The sequence below is a fragment of the Hippopotamus amphibius genome, chromosome 10, assembly GCF_030028045.1.
Source record: "Hippopotamus amphibius kiboko isolate mHipAmp2 chromosome 10, mHipAmp2.hap2, whole genome shotgun sequence".
Classification (NCBI taxonomy): domain Eukaryota; kingdom Metazoa; phylum Chordata; class Mammalia; order Artiodactyla; family Hippopotamidae; genus Hippopotamus; species Hippopotamus amphibius.
The window spans coordinates 30,341,736-30,360,711 of NC_080195.1; the positions used below are offsets into that span (position 1 = coordinate 30,341,736).

Here is an 18,976-nt window from a genome sequence, read left to right on the forward strand (position 1 = left end):
ACTATATTCCCTGTGGTGTACATTGCATCCCTATGACTTATTTTATAACTGATAGTTCATACCTCTTAATCCCCTTCGCTTATGTATTAAAGGCCATTTATAACAAACCCACAGCTAACATCATACTCAGTGATGGAAAGCTGAAAGCTTTTCCTCTAAGACCAAGAATAAGACAGGGATGCCCACTCTCACCACTTGTATTCAACACAATATTGGAAGTCCTAAACATAGCAATTAAAAGGAAATAATATGCATCCAAATTGGAAGGGATGAACTAAAATGATCACTATTTGCAGATGGCATGATGCTGTAGAAAACCCTAAAGACTCCACCAGAAAACTATCAGAACTAATAAATGAATTCAGTAAAGCTGCAGGATACAAAATTAATATACAGAAATTAGTTGCATTTCTGTACACTAATAATGAAATATCAGAAAAAGAAATCAAGAAAACAATGCCATTTACAATTGAATCAAAAAGAAAAAGTACCTGGGAATAAATTTAATGAAGGGAGGTGAAAGACTTGTACTCTGAAAACTGTAAGACATTGATAAAGAAATTGAAGAGAATGCAAATAAATAAAAAGATATACCATGTTTATGCACTGGAAGAATTAATATTGCTAAAATGTCTGTACTACTAACCAAGGCAATCTACAGATTCAGTCCAATCCCTATCAAAATACTCATGCATTTTTCACAGAAGTAGAACAAATAATCGTAAAATTTGTATGGAACCACAGAAGACTTCGCATAGCCAGTTGTATTTAGTTTAGGTCACAGGAGAGAGGTGTGGGTTTCAGAGCCATCTTTTTTATGTAGGTATAAATGAGGTACCAGAAATGAACAAGATATAGAGGTGGGGGTGAATATTAATGATGAGAAGCAAAAACAACCAAAATTGAATACCATGGAAACATTTAAGTAAAGATCAGATGAAGGGACTTATAAAAGTAGACAAAAAGATATGAGGGAAACCAGGGGTAAATGGTATGATTGAAGTTGAAGAATAGATGGTTTAAAGAAGGTGGGGTGTGTGGTCAACACTGTGAAGCATGTCTGAGTAGTTTTACTTGACACTTACTGGGATTTGACAATGACGGGGTCATTAGTAACCTATATGGCATTTGTTTTAATGGAGGATTCCCAGCAGAAGCTAGTCTGGGTGGTCTAGTTACATGACATTGGATTGAGGGGTGAGCACCAGGTGAGGAAGCATAAGTAAGGCAGCATAATGAGGACAGGGAATGATACCAGAGGAGGCTGAACTTAGACTTGCAGTTCTAATACCTGTGTTCTGGTTAGTACAGCTTTTACAGAATACCCTTCCACTTCATTATAGTAATATATATTTATGATAGTAAAATTGAGAAGGAATAAAAGAATAGAAAACTGTCATAATCCTACAGCCATTTCATATCTTTGTAAATTTTAAAATGCTTTTCTCTCATCTTCTGTAGTCTCTTTTCCTTATTTTTAAAAGGACTATAATAAGATAGGAAAATTATTTTGAGTAAATGTATATTGCTTTGAATAAAAATTGCATACAGGTCAAAAGAAAATACTATCTTTATTAGAGATTGGCAAGCTTTTCCTCTAAAAGCCCAGATAGTAAATATTTTAGGCTTTGAGGACCATAATATCTTTGTCAAAATGACTCAACTCTGCTGTTGTAGCATGAAAGCTGCCATAAACCATATGTAAGTGAGTGGGTGTGGCTGTGTTCAAGTACAATTTTATTTGCAAACACAGAGGAGAAGCTGGGCCATATTTGGCTTGAGGGTGCTAAGTTTGCTGACTACTGCTTTATATGTTTCAAAAAGAATACTTTTAAAAATTCTCTCATTCTTTTTTATATTCAGATTGTTTTTAGCAAATAATTTCATGGTTTATTTGTATAATCAAGGATCTGTGACTTCTCATTCTTCAAATATTCAGGTAAGATTTAAGTTTTATGTTTTAAAGATTTTTTTAAACCTTTTTTACATTGAATACTTTTCTAATACAGAAGACTCTATTCACAGGGGATATATTTAAATGATCCACTTATGCCTCATTTCATGCATTGTTAGCCTTTCTTGAAGTCTTGGTAAATTAAAGACAAACTAGATTGACTTAGTACTTTCTACTCTGCCTGAAACATAGGTGCAATTTAATTAGTTTATATATTGTTGAATAAATGAATATAAATTAAATAATAATAAAAGCAAGCACAAATATTATTGAACCTGAAATTGCAGATTGAAATCCTGTGCTTTTTTTTTTTACCCCCATCTCATGCCTCAATGAATCCTGTTGACTCTACCTTTCAAATTATGTATTGACATTTAGAGTCCACCCTCTTCCTCTGTCTCTATCTGCTGATACCACTGTTTTCCAAGTAAACATCACATCTAGTTAGAATTATTGGGATAACTTCCTGAATAATCTCCCTGCTTCCACACCTTGCTCATCCCCTTGGTCAGTTCTCAACATGACAACCAGATCAATCCTGTTAAAACCTGGTCAGATCATGTCGCTTCTCTGCTCAGAAGCCTCCATGGGATGACTTACCGTTCACAAAGTGAACACCAAAGTTGTTACAGGCTTTGCACAGTCTGGTTCTCCTTACCTCTGTGACCTCACTTCCTGTTATTCTCTACCTTGCTCATTCTGTTCCAGTCACATTGGTTTCCTTGCTATTCTTCAAACATACCAGACATATTCTCCTTTCAAGAAATTTTCACATTTTTTTACAACTTTTTTTTTCTTTTTTATTGGAGTATAATTGCTTTACAATGTTGTGTTAGTTTCTGCTGTACAACAAAGTAAATCCGCTGTAGATACATGTATTCTGTTTCCTCTGATCCAGATGTTTGCTCTTTCCCAAGATACAATGTTTTTCTCTCTCATTTCTTTCAGGTATTTGCTCAAAACCATCCTATTAGTCCTTGACTAACCCCTGTTTTAAATTGCACTCTTACCTTACCTGTTTTGTTTCTCTCTGTAGTGGTTATCAATATGTGAGGAACCATATATTTTATCTATTTATTTTCTCTTCCCTTGGTGCAATATAATCTTCATTTGGTCAGAGCTTTTGGTCTGTTTTATTCAATGATGCATCCCTAGTGCCTAGAAAAATGCCTGGCACATGGCATATAATAAAAATGTGTTAAATTATTGAAATATGTTATTTCTCTTCTATTGGAATGGACCATTAGTTTCCTTTTATTGCTCTTTCTTCCTCCCCTTAGTTTTAACATAAAGCCATGTGTTAATAAGAAAGCTTACACTGATTTATACCAAAATTTATAGCACTATTGAACCTTGGAAATTATATAATCTTCCTTTTTTGTCTGTGATGATGTTTGCTGTGTCTCTGTGTTAATTGTACTGTGTGGTCAGACACCGAACTTTGGTGTAATTTCCGTCCTTTAAAATTTGTTATTGTGTTTCATGGCCCAAAATATGGTTAAATTTTTGTAAATGATACATGTTCTTTAAAAAGTGTATTCAATGGAATATTACTCAACCATAAAAAAGAATGAAATAATGTCATTTACAGCAACACAGATAGACCTAGAGATTATCATGTTAAGTGAAATAAGACAAAGACATATATCATGATAACACTCATATATGGACTCTAAAAAATGATATAAATGAACTTATTTACAAAATGGAAATAGACCCTCAGAATAGAAAACAAACTTATAGTTACCAGAAAGGATAGCAGGGGATGGAGCGGGAGATGAATTAGGAATTAGGGATTAACATATACACATGGCTATGTATAATATAGGTAAATGACAGGGACCTGCTGTATAGCTCACTATATTCAATGTCTTGTAATAACCTATAATGGAAAAGAACCTGAAAAAGAATATATATATATGTATAATTGAATCACTTTGATGTACACCTGAAGCTAGCACAACATTGTAAATTAACTATACTTCAATTAAAAAATGGTTCAAAGAAGAAAGAACTCTGTGCAACAAAAAACTATATTATATATAGTTTTTAAGTGTAGTGTTCTATCTATATTAGGTTAACATTCTGTTCAAATTGTCTATAGATTCTGAATGCTAGATTTATCAGTTACTGACAGAGATGTATGCTTAAAATCTTTTAGTATGATTATGTATTTATTTTTATTATTCTTTTAATTTTGGCTTTTTATATTTTGAAGCTATGTTATTAAATGAATGCAAATTTTGAATATTTATACCTTCCTGGTGAATTGAAACTCTTATCATTATGAAATGTCCCTCTTTATCTCTAGTAATGCTTCTTGCCTTAAAGTCTACATTTCCTGTATTAGTATAACTTCAGAATCATCCTTTTGGTTTGTGCTGGTGTGGCATACCTTTTTCTAGCTCTTCAATCTTTTTGTGTGCTTAAATTTTTGATGTATCTTTTTAGCAGAATATCAGAATTTAAAGGAAATCCAGATTTACAATCTTTGTCTTTTAATTGATGGAAATTAAAATTTTAATTAGTGGAAAATAATTTTACCTAAAATATGGGGTAAAACTTTGGAAGCAGGGTGTATAATAATAATCCCAAGTATTGACCTGAGAAGAGTAGTTGATATAGTGAAAGTGACAAATATGGGGAGGCTTTTTTCTGAATGTTACTTTATTCATACTGATATAAACTGTATATAGCCTGTGGAAAATATTCAGAAATTCTATTAACTATAAAAAGTTAAGAAATCATTAGAAAGTTTTGTCAACACCTAGGTAACCACTTTACTTTTTTGCCCCCCTAGACTCAATGCTACTACCAAGGATATATTGAAGGATATCTGAATTCTCTTGTCGTACTTAAAACGTGCTCTGGACTGAGGTTATGTATTTTTTTGTCATTGACATGCAAACACCATAGTTATGATATTCACCTGCAGTGAATTTGTTAGTTTATACTAAGTGTGGAGCTGGTAGAGGATTCCCATGTGGAGATTTTTCAGTGATATCTTTCTCTGAATATGTTTCTTCTCATTTCTCTTCACTTTCCCCACTAACCAGAGATATGTCTAACTTCCTTGAAGGTTTAGATTTCTTGGTGTCCTTGCTTTATATTTTTTTTTCTTTAGTGCAGAAATGACAATTGAACCTGTTTGACTATAGCAACTTGGAAGAGCTGTTTCACGTAGCTTATTTTTTCAGCAAATAGAGTATTTTTCATACCTACCATGTACCAACTACGAGCGTAGTGTTTGGAGATGTAAAAATAAATAAACAAAGAATGCGCTTTCACAAGAGAAATCATCTTTAAAGATAGGAAGCATTTCTCTATAAACAAATAATCATTATTATAGTACTCATTTTTCTAGTAATAACACTATCTTAAACTAAGAATTGTCAGGTTTCCTCCATGGTGCGTGGAGAATTTTCTGTTCTGTCAGGATATTCTTCACCTTCATTTTGTAGTGTAGGATCCTTGTTTTCACAAACGAATTTTATTCAGTGCTTTTTACATGGAATTCTGAAATTTGGTTTTTAGAGAGTAGTCATGTGAACTGTTACCTGTATTCAGGGAAAATACTTATAAAAGTTGTTTTCTCTTTAAAATCTTGCTTTTAATTTCTTATTCAGACTGTATGTATAAACAAAATTCATAAATGCCTTTTTCTAATTACTGCTAAATTTTATTTTTATGAATAAAATTGCTCGTTATGTATCCTTTTGTTATGCAAGCAATGTAATCATTGCAGTGCAAACCAGAGAGAAATTTATACTGATTTCTTTTTGCTATTGCTTTCATTAAATCACTAACTTGGAGGACAGGGGAATGAATTGATCACAGTAATGCTGTATACTTGCATACTTAGCAACTGATTATATAATTTCTGCTGTGTTTATAACTATGAAGAAAATTAAATGGAAAGTTAGTTTTTTGGATTGGGGAAGATTTTTTTTTTTGTCTCTTCAGTGTTATCTCCAAAACATAAAAAGTTGGGGTCAAAATATTGAGCCCCAAAACATTGTGTATCTTTCTTCACCTTCTCCTTCTTTTCCTCTTTCTCCTTCTTCCCCTCTCCCCCTCCTCCTTCTCCTCCTCCTTTATTTTTTGAATTCTGTCAGAGTTTTATAACATAGAATTGATTAAAAGCACTGAAATTTTTATCCTTAATTTTACAGAGGAATATTGCAGTTTGAAAATGTTTCTTATGGGATTGAACCTCTGGAATCTTCAGTTGAATTTCAGCATCTTCTTTATAAATTAGGAAATGAAAACAATAAATTTGCAGTTCTTACTGAAAATAACCAAGACACGGAGGAAAACCCAATGGACTATCACGTTTTTATAAGTGAAAAAGTGAGTTATGTGTACTTTATTACTCTTTCAAGGCAATTATTGCTTTTATTTATTTTTAAAAAGAAATTTATTAAACTATTATGTAGCTGTAGCTAATATATTTTCCTTAAGAACATTGTCACCTTTTCTTAACCTGAACAATTTCTTTTGAAGCTTTTCTCCTTGCAACAATTATCATTTACTTTTTATGACTTGTTTTATTTTAATTCTTATTTTGTTTGTTACATACTTATAACTTCCTAAAAGTTAGTGCATATTAAATATAAACGTTAAAAACTCACTCCCTGCTTTTGTCTCTATAGAAATTATTCACTTAAGCCAATATTTATAAAGGCTGCATTTGTAACCAGGTAATCAGCATTAATTAAATTACAGGTATAATTAAAATTTCATAAGTAGGATTGCCACATATGGCCATGTAAATTGTTCACCCTGTATGACTGCATGTTTTGGTCCTCATAAAAGTAATTGTGAAAGAGAAAATTTTTGTGCCAAGTAAAAATAACATGAATATGCATAATTTATACAAGAAGTATGACAGTGTTACCAATACATGTTCTCCCTGTCTTCTGTCAGTTTTTTAAAAACAGACAAAACCCTCAGAATTTAGCCAGGTATGTAAAAAAAAGACTACATTTCTCAACTTTCTTTGCATCTAGGTAGGGTTATGTGACGAAGTTATGGCTAATGACATGTGAACAGGTGTAACGTGTCATGTTTGGATCGAATTCTGAAGGGAGAGGGTTGATCCTCTTCTCTTTGCCCTTTCCTGCTGGCTGCAGTGTGAACGCACTGGTACATCGTAGTCCACGAGGATGAGGACGATAATGTACATAGCAGAGCAATAAGGCAGAATGAGCCTTGCTCCTGAAGAATTTATAAGACTAAATTCTTATAAATACCTCTTCAGACTTTTAACGAGAGAAATAAACTCCAACTTGTTTAATCCACTATTATTTTTGTGTCTCTGTGATAGCTTCTAATTCTATATCCAAAATAATACAAGACTCAAATGGATGATGAAATGTGTATGGAGTGCCAAAGTGCTCAGTGCTATCACATACACATATATATATAATTTGAAATGAAATTTTGTGTACTAAATACGAATAAGTTTACTTTCTTTCTGAGGATTTAGGAGGGTAATTTACAATGGCTTAGATTGACCAGTATGGTGGACACTGTTGGTCTTCTGAGCAAATTCTGTCAGATGTGTGAAGTGGGACATTCTGTCTTTGGTTGTACTTTTCAAATGTCTAGAATATGTTGCTCTATTTTAAAATTTATTTGTACTTAAAATTTTTCTTCCAGTTTTATTGAGATATAATTAGCATTGTATTGGTGTAAGGTGTACAACATAATGATTTGATATATGTATATATATTGTGAAATAATCACCACAGTGAGTCTGGTTAACATCCATCACAACACACAGTTATAAAATTTTTTTCTTGTGATGAGAACTTCTAAGACTTATTCTCTTAGAAACTTTCAAATATACATTGAAGTATTGTTAACTATAATCACCATGCTCTATATTATATTTCCAGAACTTAATAATCTTATAACTGGAAGTTTGTACTTTTTGATCACCTTCACCCATTTCCCCCACACTGCAGTACCCACCTCTGGCAATCACCAAGCTGTTCTCTGTACCTATGAGTTTGGTATTTTGTATCTGTATTTGTTTTTTTCCTCAGATTCCACATATAAGTGAGATCATACGGTATTTGTCTTTCTCTGTCTGACTTACTTCATTTAGCAAAATGCTCTCAGGGTCCATCCATGTTGGTGCAGTGGCAAGATATCCTTCCTTTTAATGGCCAGTTACGTCCCATTCTATATGTATGCACCAAGTTTCATTATTCATTTATCAACCGACGGACACTCAGGTTGTTTCCATGTAGTGGCTGTTATAAATAATGCTGCAGTGAACATGGGGGTGCAGATATCTCTTCGAGATGGTGGTTTTTGTTTCCTTTGGATAAAAACCCAGAAGTAGAATTGCTGGATCATATGGTAATTTTTTTCAATTCTTAAAATTTTTATTGGATATAGTTGATTTACAGTGCTGAGATAGTTTCAGATGTATAGCAAAATGATTCAGTTACATATATATATATAAATATTCTTTTTCAAATTCTTTTCCATTACAGGTTATTACAAGACACTGAATATAGTTCCCTGTTCTTTACAGTAGGTTTATCTGTTTTCTGTATAGTAGTACATATATGTTAGTCCCAAACTCCTAATCCCCTTTGGTAACTATGAGTTCATTTTCTATGTCTGTGAGTCCATTTCTGTTTTGTAAATAAGTTCAATTGTATCATATTTTTAGATTCCACATATAAGTGATATCATGTGATATTTGTCTTTCTCTGTTAGACTTAATTCATTTCACTTAATATGATAATCTCTAGGCCCATCCATGTTGCTGCAAATGGCATTATTTCATTCTTTTTTATGGCTCATATTCCATTATATACATATAACACATCTTCTTTATCCATTCATCTGTTGATGGACATTTAGGTTGCTTCCGTGTCTTGGCCACTGTATAGTGCTTCTGTGAACATTGGGATGCATGTATCTTTTCAAATTAGAGTTTTTGTCTTTTCTGGGTATATGCCCAGGAGTGGAATTGCTGGATCATATGGTAACTCTATTTTTACTTTTTAAAGGAATCTCCATACTGTTTGTTCTCCATAGTGGCTGCATCAATTTATATTCCCACCAACGGTGTAGAGGGTTCTTTTTCCTCCACACCCTCTCCAGCATTTGTTATTTGTAGACTTTTTAATGATGGCCGTTGTAACTGGTGTGAGGTGGTACTTCTTTGTAGTTTTGATAACATTTCAATTAGGATGTTGAGCATCTTTTCATGTGCCTGTTGGTAATCTTGTATGTTTTCTTTGGAGAAAAGTCTGTTTAGGTCTTCTGCCCATTTTTTGACTGGGTTGTTTTTGTTAATATTGAGCTGTATGAACTATTTGTATATTTTGGAATTTAATCCCTTGTTGGTTGCTTGTTTACAAATATTTTCTCCCATGTTGTAGGTTGTCTTTTTGTTTTGTTTATGGTTTCCTTTGCTATGCAAAAGCTGGTAAGTTTGATTAGGTCCCATTTGTTCACTTTTGTTTTTATTTCCAGTATTCTAGGAGATGGATCCAAAAAAATATAGCTTCGATTTATGTCAAACAGTGTTGTGCCTATGTTTTGTTCTAGGAGTATTATAGTACCCAATGTTACATTTAGATCTTTAATCCATTTTGAGTTTATTTTTGGACCTGTTAGAGAATGTTCTGACTTCATTCTTTTACATGTAGCTGTCCAGTTTTCCCAGTACCACTTACTGAAGAGACTGTCTTTTCTCCATTGTATATTCTTGCCTACTTTGTCAGATTAATTGACCATAAGTCCATGGGTTTATTTCTGGATTTTCTATCCTGTTCCATTGATCTATGTGTCTGTTTTTGTGTCAGTACCATACAGTTTTGATTATGTAGCTTAGTAATATAGTCTGAATTCAGGGAGCATGATTACCTCCAGCTCTGTTTTTCTTTCTCAAGATTGTTTTGGCTATTCGGGGTCTTTTGTGTTTCCATACAAATTTAAAATTTTTTTGCTCTAGTTCTGTGAAAAATGCCATTGGTGATTTCTTAGGGATTGCACTGAATCTGCAGATTGCCTTGGGTAATATGTTCATTTTAAGAATACCGATCCTTGCAATCGAAGAACATGGTATATCTTTCCATCTGTTTGTATCGTCTTCAGTTTCTTTCATCAGTGTCTTAGTTTTTAGCGTACGGGTCTTTTGTCTTCTTAGATAAGTTTCTTCCTAGCTATTTTTTTCTTTTTCACTCAATGGTAAATGGGATTGTTTCTTTAATTTTTCTTTCTGTATTTTGCAACTTTACCAAACTCATTGATGAGCTCTAGTAGTTTTCTGGTAGCCTCTTTAGGATTTTCTATGTATAGTATCATGTCACCTGCAAACAGTGACAGTTTTACTTCTTCCAATTTGGATTCCTTTTACTTTTTTTCTTCTCTAATTGCCGTGGCTAGAGCTTCTAAAACTATGTTGAACGGAAGTGGTGAGAGTGGACATCCTTGTCTTGTTCCTGATCATAGAGGTAATATGTTCAGCTTTTCACTGTTGAATATGATGTTAGCTGTGGGTTTGTCATATATGGCCTTCATCATGTTGAGGTATGTTCCCTCTGTGCTCACTTTATGGAGAGTTTTTATCATAAATCAATGTTGAATATTATCAAAACCTTTTTCTGCATCTGTTAAGATGATCATATGGTTTTTATTCTTCAGTTTGTTAATGTGGTATATCATGCTGCTTGATTTGCAGATGTTGAAAACTCCTTGTATCCCTGGAATAAATCCTACTTGATCATGGTGGATGATTCTTTTAGTGTATCATTGGATTTGGTTTGCTAGTATTTGTTGAGGATTTTTGTGTCTATATTCACAGGGTGTGTAATTTTCTTTTCTTTTCTTTTTTTTTTTTTTGAGGTATCTTTGTCTGGTTTTGGTATCAGGGTGATGGTGGTCTCATAGAATGAGTTTGGAAGTGTTCCTTCCTCTGTGATTTTTTGGAATACCTTCAGAAGAATAGGTGTTAAGTCTTCCTTAAATGTTTGGTAGAATTCACCTGTGAAGCCATCTGGTCCTGGAGTTTTTTTTTTTGGTTTGTTTGTTTGGTTTTTCTGCCATGCCATGAGGCATGTGGATTCTTAGTTCCCCAACCAGGTATCAAACCCATGCTCCCTGTATTGGAAGCATGGATTCTTAACCACTAGACCACCAGGGAAGTCCCTGGTCCTGGACTTTTGTTTGTTGGGAGTTTTTAAATTACTGATTCAATTTCAGTACTTGTGATTGGTCTGTTCATTTTCTATTTCTTCCTGGTTCAGTCTTGGAAGATTGTAGCTTTCTGATAATTTGTCCTTTTTCTTCTTCTTTTTTTTTTTAAGGTTTTCTATTTTATTGATGTATAGTTGCTCATAGTAGCCTCTTATGATCCTTTGTATTTCTGTGGTGTCAGTTATACTTTCTCCTTTTAAATTTCTGATTTTATTCATTTGGGCCCTCTCCCTTTTTTCTTGATGAGTCTGGCTAAAGGTTTATCAATTTAGTTTATCTTTTCAAAGAAAACCAGCTTTTAGTTTCATTCTCTATTTCATTTATTTCTGCCCTGATCTTTATGATTTTTTTCTTTCTACTAACTTTGGGTTTTGTATGTTTTTCTTTCTCTAGTTGCTTTAGGTGTAAGGTTCAGTTGTTTATTTGAGATTTTTCTTGTTTCCCGAGGTAAGCTTGTATTGCTATAAACTTGCTTCTTAGAACTACTTTTGCTGTATCCCATAGGTTTTGGATCATTGTGTTTTCACTTTCATTTGTCTCTCTTTATATATTTTGATTTCCTCTTTGATATTTTCACTGATCCGTTGGTTGTTTAGTAGCATATTGTTTAGCCTCCATGTGTTTGTGTGTTTTTTTGCAGTTTTTTTCTTGTAGTTGATTTACAGTCTCATTGAATTGTGGTTGGAAAAGGTACTTGTTATGATTTCAGTTTTCTTAAATTTACTGAGGCTTGTTTTGTGGCATATCATATAATCTATCCTGTAGAATATTTCATGTGCACTTGAAAAGAGTATGTATTTTGCTCTTTCAGATAGAATTCTCTGTATACATCAGTTAGGTCCATTTAGCTTCTTCATTTCTTTTCATTATTTTTTTCTCCTTTCTGGTCATCATCAGTGAGTTCCCCTACTCTCTTTCAGCTCACTGATCTGTTCATCTGTATCATTTAATCTACTATCAATTCCTTTTAGTGTAGTTTTCATTTAAGGTATTGTATTCTTCATCTCTCTTTGGTTGTTCTTTATATTTTCTCTTTGTTAAAAACTTCTTGCTCTGTGTATCCATCCTCCTCCTCAATTCTTTGATCGTTTTATCATCATTACTCTGAACTCTTTCTTGGGTGAATTGCCTATTTCTACTTCACTTAGTTCTTCTCAGGTTTTATCTTGTTCCTTCTTCTGGAATGTATTTTTTTGCTGCCTCATTTTTTGTCTGAGTTGGTATTTGTATTTTTATGTATGTGGTAGGTTAGTTACATTTCTCAACCTTATTTTACACCATACACAAAAATTAACTCAAAATGGATTAAAGACTTGAATGTAAGACTTCAAATCATAAATCTTCCTAGTGAAAAACAAATAAACTAACTTGAAAACATATATGCACCCCGTGTTCATTGAAGCATTATTTGCAATAGCAAAAATATGGAAATGATCCAAGTATCTATTGATGGATGAATGGATAGTTATGTGTATATATAATGGAATATTATTCAGCCTTAAAAAAGAAGAAAACCCAGCTATTTGTGGCAATATGGATGAAACTTGAGGATATAATGTTAGTAAAATAAGCCAGACACAGAAAGACAAATATTGCAACATCTCATTTTAATGTTGAATCTATAATAGTCAAACTCATAGACACAGAGAGGAGAATGGTATTTGTTAGGGGCTGCAAACAAAGAGAAACAGGGAAATGTTGGTCAAAGCATATAAAGTTTGAGCTATGCAAGATGAGTAAGTTCTGGAGATTTAATAAATAGCAACGTAACTATAGTTAGCAATATTGTATTATAAACTTTAAATTTTTTAAGAGGGTTGATCTTATGTGTTCTCACCACACACACACACACACAAGAAAATGAGTGGTAGCTACGTGAGAGTGGATATGTTAAGTAGCTTGATTGTGGCAGTTATTTCACATTGTATATGTACATCAAAACATCGTCATATAGCTTAAGTATATATATATATGTTTTTCAACTATGACTCAATAAAGGTGGAAAAATATTTTAAAGTTTAGACAATTTGTGCAAGTTTTTAAGTTTTCAAATGCTGCTATTCTTTTTTCTAGCCAGAATCAGCTGCTTCAGATTTAATTCCTCTTTATCTAGAAATGCATATCGTGGTGGACAAAGCTTTGGTATGTGTTTTGCTTTTGAATATTTGAGATGAATATATGATCATCCTTAGCTAGAAAGGAACGTAAAGATTCCTATATTCTTACTTCCATGTCATTCCCAGAGAACAGTGGAGACATTTTCTATTTGAAGAACCAAATATTCAAAATTACATTAGTTCTATCAAAAATGTTTTATTTGAAATCTTTACACAACAAACCTGCATAACAAAATGTTTTTTTTTTTCTGCTGCTGGTAATTCACATCTTTAGGGCCTCTCTCAGTCTACAAAAATTTTTAATGGTGATTCTTTTAAGTGAAATTCTTTAAGCTTTAATTCTTGTTTTAGGGTACTTGAAGAGCAGCTTGTAGTCTAGAGAATGTTTTGCCCTGTAAGATATTTATTGGCATGGAAATGATGATATTGTGGTAACTGCTTATAGTAAAGTGTCAAGATTTTTTTTAGTGGGTTTTAATGGTGCAGCTGTTTGAGTCTGTTGACTCAAGTCTGATTTAGTCTAGTTTAAATGCCCCTCTAGATTCCTTATTCCCCAAAACAGTTGAGGACCTCTGGACTTCAGACCCTTGAGGTAGATAACTCAGTTTGTACTCAATTGGGTATGGTGTTATTTCCCCTGTATTTCAAAGATTTCAGAAAACAGGGATAAAATATACTTTCCAGGTTTGTTCTGAAGATAAGTATCTGACTGTCATATCCATGGAATACTACAGAGAATGTGAATCATACTCATTTACAATTCTATTTTTAAGGTTGTAGAGCTTGTTAGGAAGCCAGAGTTGAGGGTCAGAGAAGAGAGATTTGGAGAAGGATATTAAAGTACTTGACTTATTAGAGTATTAGGGGAAAAAGCAAAGGGGACATTTAAGAGAAAGTTGAGATATTTCTAGGGGTTGGCCAAAAAATGCCTTTGGTTTTTAAGTAAAAACAAAAGACATATTTTTCATTTTCATCAAGAATTTTATTGAACAACATATTCACCCTTTCGTTCCACTACCTTCTGCCATTTTTCAGACAACTTCACAATTCCATCTTCCCAAGCTTTATATCTTTTTGAGCAAAGAACTGTTCCAGGTGCCTTTTACAGTCTTCCAGGGGATTGAAATTTTTTCCATTAAGAGACTTTTGTAAAGACCTAAATAAATGGAAATCTGAAAGTGCAATGTCTGGTGAATACAGGAGATGAATCAGAACTTCCCAGCCAAGCTGTAGCAGTTTTTGCCTGGTCATCAAAGAAACATGGAAGATTATGTGTTTTCTGTTGACTAATTCTGGATGCTTTTTGTTGAATGCTGCTTTCATTTGGTCTCATTGGGAGCCATACTTGTTGGAATTAATCGTTGGTTTTCTGGAAGGAGCTCATAATAGGGGACTGCCTTCCAATCTCACCTATACACAATATCACCTTCTTTGGATGAAGACTGGCCTTTGGTGTGGTTGTTGGTGGTTCATTTCACTTGCCCCATGATCACTTCCGTTCCACATTTATTGTACAGTATCCACTTTTCATTGCCCGTCACAATTTCTTTTTAATGTCCATTGGTTTTTCAAAAAACTTTTATTTATTTATTTATTGGCTGCGTTGCATCTTCATTGCTGCACATGGGCTTTCACTAGTTGCGGCCAGCAGGGGCTACACTTCGTTGTGGTGTGCGAACTTCTCATTGCTGTGGCTTCTCTTGTTGTGAAGCATGGGCTCTAGGTGCACAGACTTCAGTAGTTGTGGCTCACGGGCTCTAGAGTGCAGGCTCAGTAGTTGTGGTGCACGGGCTTAGTTGCTTCGTGGTATGTGGGATCTTCCCAGACCAGGGATTGAACCTGTGTCCCCTCTATTGGCAGGCAGATTCTTAACCACTGTGCTACCAGGGAAGCCCCGCAATTTGTTTTAAAAATGGAATGGTTTCATTACAATGAAGTAGAGAATTACATGCGGAAACACGGTCAAGAAGGTTTTTTCCGCTTAACTTATGTGGAACCCAAACATCAAAGTGATTGACATAACCAAGCTGGTGCAAATGAATTTCAATGCTTGATGCGGATATTTTGAGTATGTCAGCTGTCTCCCGAGTGGTATAATGTTGATTGTTCTCAATGAATGTGTCGATTTGATTGCTGTCAACTTCAGCTGGTCTGCCTGATCGTGGAGCATCATCCAGTGAGAAATCTCCAGCATTATACTTTGCAGACCACTTTTGACATGTTCATATTTTCATTTAAAAATCATCTTTGTGGTAGTGTAGGCACAGGAATGCTGATGGAAAAATTGGAGAAAGATAAAGCATTTAAGAGACTATTCCAGTAATCAAGGTGAAATTTTATAAATTAATAGTGTTGGGAATAGACAGGAAAGGACAATTTTAAAGGTTGCTAATGAGGGTGAATTAAGACTTGTAAATGGATTTGATTTATTCATTCATTTGATAAATTTATTAAGCATCACCGAGATGCTAGTTATTGTTCTATTTATTGAGGATAGAGCAATGAACAAAACAGAAAAGTTTTGCTGTCACAGAACAGGTAGTATAATAAATGTGGGAGGTCATAAATGATAATAGCATTCACTAAAGAAGTGGAAATCTAAGTGGCAGCATAGTTTTGAGGGAGGATAGCGAGAGTAATTTTGGATAATGTTTAACTTGAGGGTCCTGTGGAATATCCAAGCAATAATGTACTTTAGAGATTTTTTTTATAGATATGGAATTGGACATTGACACATTTTTCAGAGCTTATTCAGATTTTAGCAGTTATACATACACTCATTTGTGTGTGTGTGTGGTTTTGTATGGTAGTATCACATATGTAGGCTTTCATAACTACAGCCACCATGATCCAGACATTCAACAGTTATCATCACCATAAGACTCTCTTCTCTTATCGCTTTGGAGTCAACACCCATCTCTCCCCCCTTCCTTATTTCTGGACCTCTGGTAATCACTAATGTATTCTCCATCTGTGATTTCACAAATATCGCATAAATGTTCTCATGTAGTATGTATCCTTTTGAGTACTTAGCATAATTTACTTGAGGTTTACCCAAGCTGTTCCATATATCAACAGTTCAGTTACTTTTTGTTACTGAATAGTATTCCATGTTATGAAAGTACCACAGTTTGTTTAGCCTGTTAACCATCGAAGGACATATGAGTTGTTTCCACTCATGTATGGGTTTTTGTGAGCATCACTTTTTACTTCTTTAGGATAATTGCCCAGGAGTGCAATTGCTAAGTCCATTATTTGTTTTGAAAGAAGTTGTGAAACTGTCTTTCAGAGTGGCTGTATGATTTTACATACTGGCATGTGTGGTGGTCCAATTTATATTTGTATTTTAATTGTTGCTGTCTTATACTACTGCTACCCAAAGCAGCTTCAACCTGAGAGAGTAGATGGAGGGTACATCTCAAACATATTACATAACAAATTATATCTAAATTTTAAATTAATTTTATTTTTCAGTATGATTACCTGGGCTCTGATAGCATGATAGTAACAAATAAAGTCATCGAAATTATTGGCCTTGTAAATTCGGTAAGTATTTTCCTTTTTATTCTAGTTAGGAAAATTCATACTAGTTTTGAAATTATAATTTGCGTTAACTTGATATGGCATTTCTGTGAGTGTGGATTTGTCAAAACATTGAATTAATTTCTTGGCTATTATAAAATTAACATAAAAATTAATTTTTCATGTATTTATCTCTTCTGTTTCTAGATGTTTGCCCAGTTTAAAATTACTGTTGTGCTGTCATCTTTGGAATTGTGGTCAGATAAAAATAAGATCTCTACAGTTGGTGAGGCAGATGAATTATTGCATAGATTTTTAGAATGGAAAAACTCCTATCTTACCCTAAGGCCTCATGATATTGCATATCTATTCATGTAAGAGTAATTCTTCAGTCTTCTTAGAAATCAAAGATTTGTGATAACGATGTGTTTTAAATTAGGGAATTGTTCACTCTGACTAATGCACACTTTAATTATTTGTCACACACTCATTCAGGCCTTATACTCTCTTCTGCTTGTCTGACAATAAAAGAAAATTGCTAAAATTTATTTCTATGCTTATCAGCACTTACTAATGAGGAGACTGATATTTCAAGAGGTTAAACCAACTCGGCACTTGATTCTAGTGGTGTGTCTAGGTTTTGAACCCACAGTTTGTAGTTTTAGAGCCCATAATCTTAATCATTACATAAAGAGATGGGATTTATTTTGTAAAGTTTATATTTTTGTTATGAGTTTTGATCCAAGGCTTGGCAAAGGAGGTTAAAATATTTTATCCTAATGAATTTTCTACATTATTTTTAAATGTTAGTTTTCTAACTACCAGTTATAAGTATATACTTATAATTTTATTCATATAGGATTTACTAGCAATTACAATCAGTGTGCCTTTCAATGAATCTGCATATACATATTTTTAAGTTGACATGATAATGTTTCCTTTTGTATGTGTAAGATTAATCTTTTCCCAACATCTCTGCCAATAATGTGCTGTTTTTCTTTTCATATTTTGTCAGTCTGATGGATGTAAATTGATGGTAATTTTTTAAATTTGCTTTCTCCAAATACTATTAGATTTGAGCATCTTTTCATATGTTTGTTGATCATTTGGGTCTGTCCTTGAATTGCTGTTTCATGTTATTTGACTACTTTGTTGTAATTTGTAAGGGCTTATTGAATGTTTAGATATTAATGCTTTATGTATATCAAAATACTTTTTCCATGTTTATAATTTTTCTATAGATACTAAAAAAATTTTTTTTGCTCCATAAAATCTTTTATGTTTATAGGGCTAGCTTTGTTAATTGTTTCTTTTTTTACTTCTGAATTTCCTGTTTGATGAAGATTTCTCCCAGCCCTAAATTTTAGTCTGCAGTTTTTTTTAAAGAACAAATATTATTACTTTTTATAAATAAGTTTGTGATACATCTTAGTCTAGTTTTTATATAAAACAAAAGAGAAGTAAAATTTTATTTTCTTCCAGTCAGACAGCCAGTCTTACCATGAATTTAAGTACCACTTTTGGCAAACATTCATCAAGTTCCATGAACAACTTCTTGAAATGTTTACAGAGATAAAAGTAAATCTATATATCAATTTATTATTTGTAGACTTTTTGATGCTAGTCTTTCTGACAGGTGTGAAGTGATATCTCATGGTTTTGATTTGCACCTCCTTGATTGTTAGTGATATTGAACGTCTTTTCATGTATCTCTTGGCTGTCTGTACACCTTCTTTCAAAAAATGTCTTTTGAGGTCTTCTGCCCATTTTCAAATCAGGATATTTGATTTTTTAGTGTTGAGTTATATGAGTTCTTGGTATATTTTGGATATTAATCTCTTATCAGATATATCATTTGCAAATATTGTCTCCCACTCAGTAGGTTGCTTTTTCATTTTGTTGATATTTTCCTACACTGTGCAAAGCATTTTAGTTTGATGTGGTCCCATTTGTTCAGTTTTGCTTTTGTTTCCCTCGCCTGAGAAGACAGATATAAAAATATTGCCAAGGCTGATATCAAAGAGCATACTTCCCATGTTTTTTCCTAGGATTTTTAAGGTTTCAGGACTTACATTTAATTCCTTAATACATTTTGAGGTCTTTTTTGAATATGGTGTGAGAAAGTGATCCAGTTATAATCTTTTGCAAGTGGCTGTCC

At 33.3% G+C, this 18,976-nt stretch overlaps 1 protein-coding gene across 1 annotated transcript in view; it reads left to right on the plus strand.

Moving 5' to 3' along the window:
* ADAM32 (ADAM metallopeptidase domain 32) overlaps positions 1 to 18,976 on the plus strand; it is a 155,617-nt gene that overhangs the window by 24,675 nt on the left and 111,966 nt on the right. Inside the window, 6 exon segments of the mRNA XM_057696399.1 lie at positions 1,864 to 1,939; positions 4,755 to 4,831; positions 6,127 to 6,304; positions 13,253 to 13,321; positions 16,771 to 16,842; positions 17,026 to 17,192. Coding sequence (XP_057552382.1) covers positions 1,864 to 1,939; positions 4,755 to 4,831; positions 6,127 to 6,304; positions 13,253 to 13,321; positions 16,771 to 16,842; positions 17,026 to 17,192 — 639 coding nt within the window.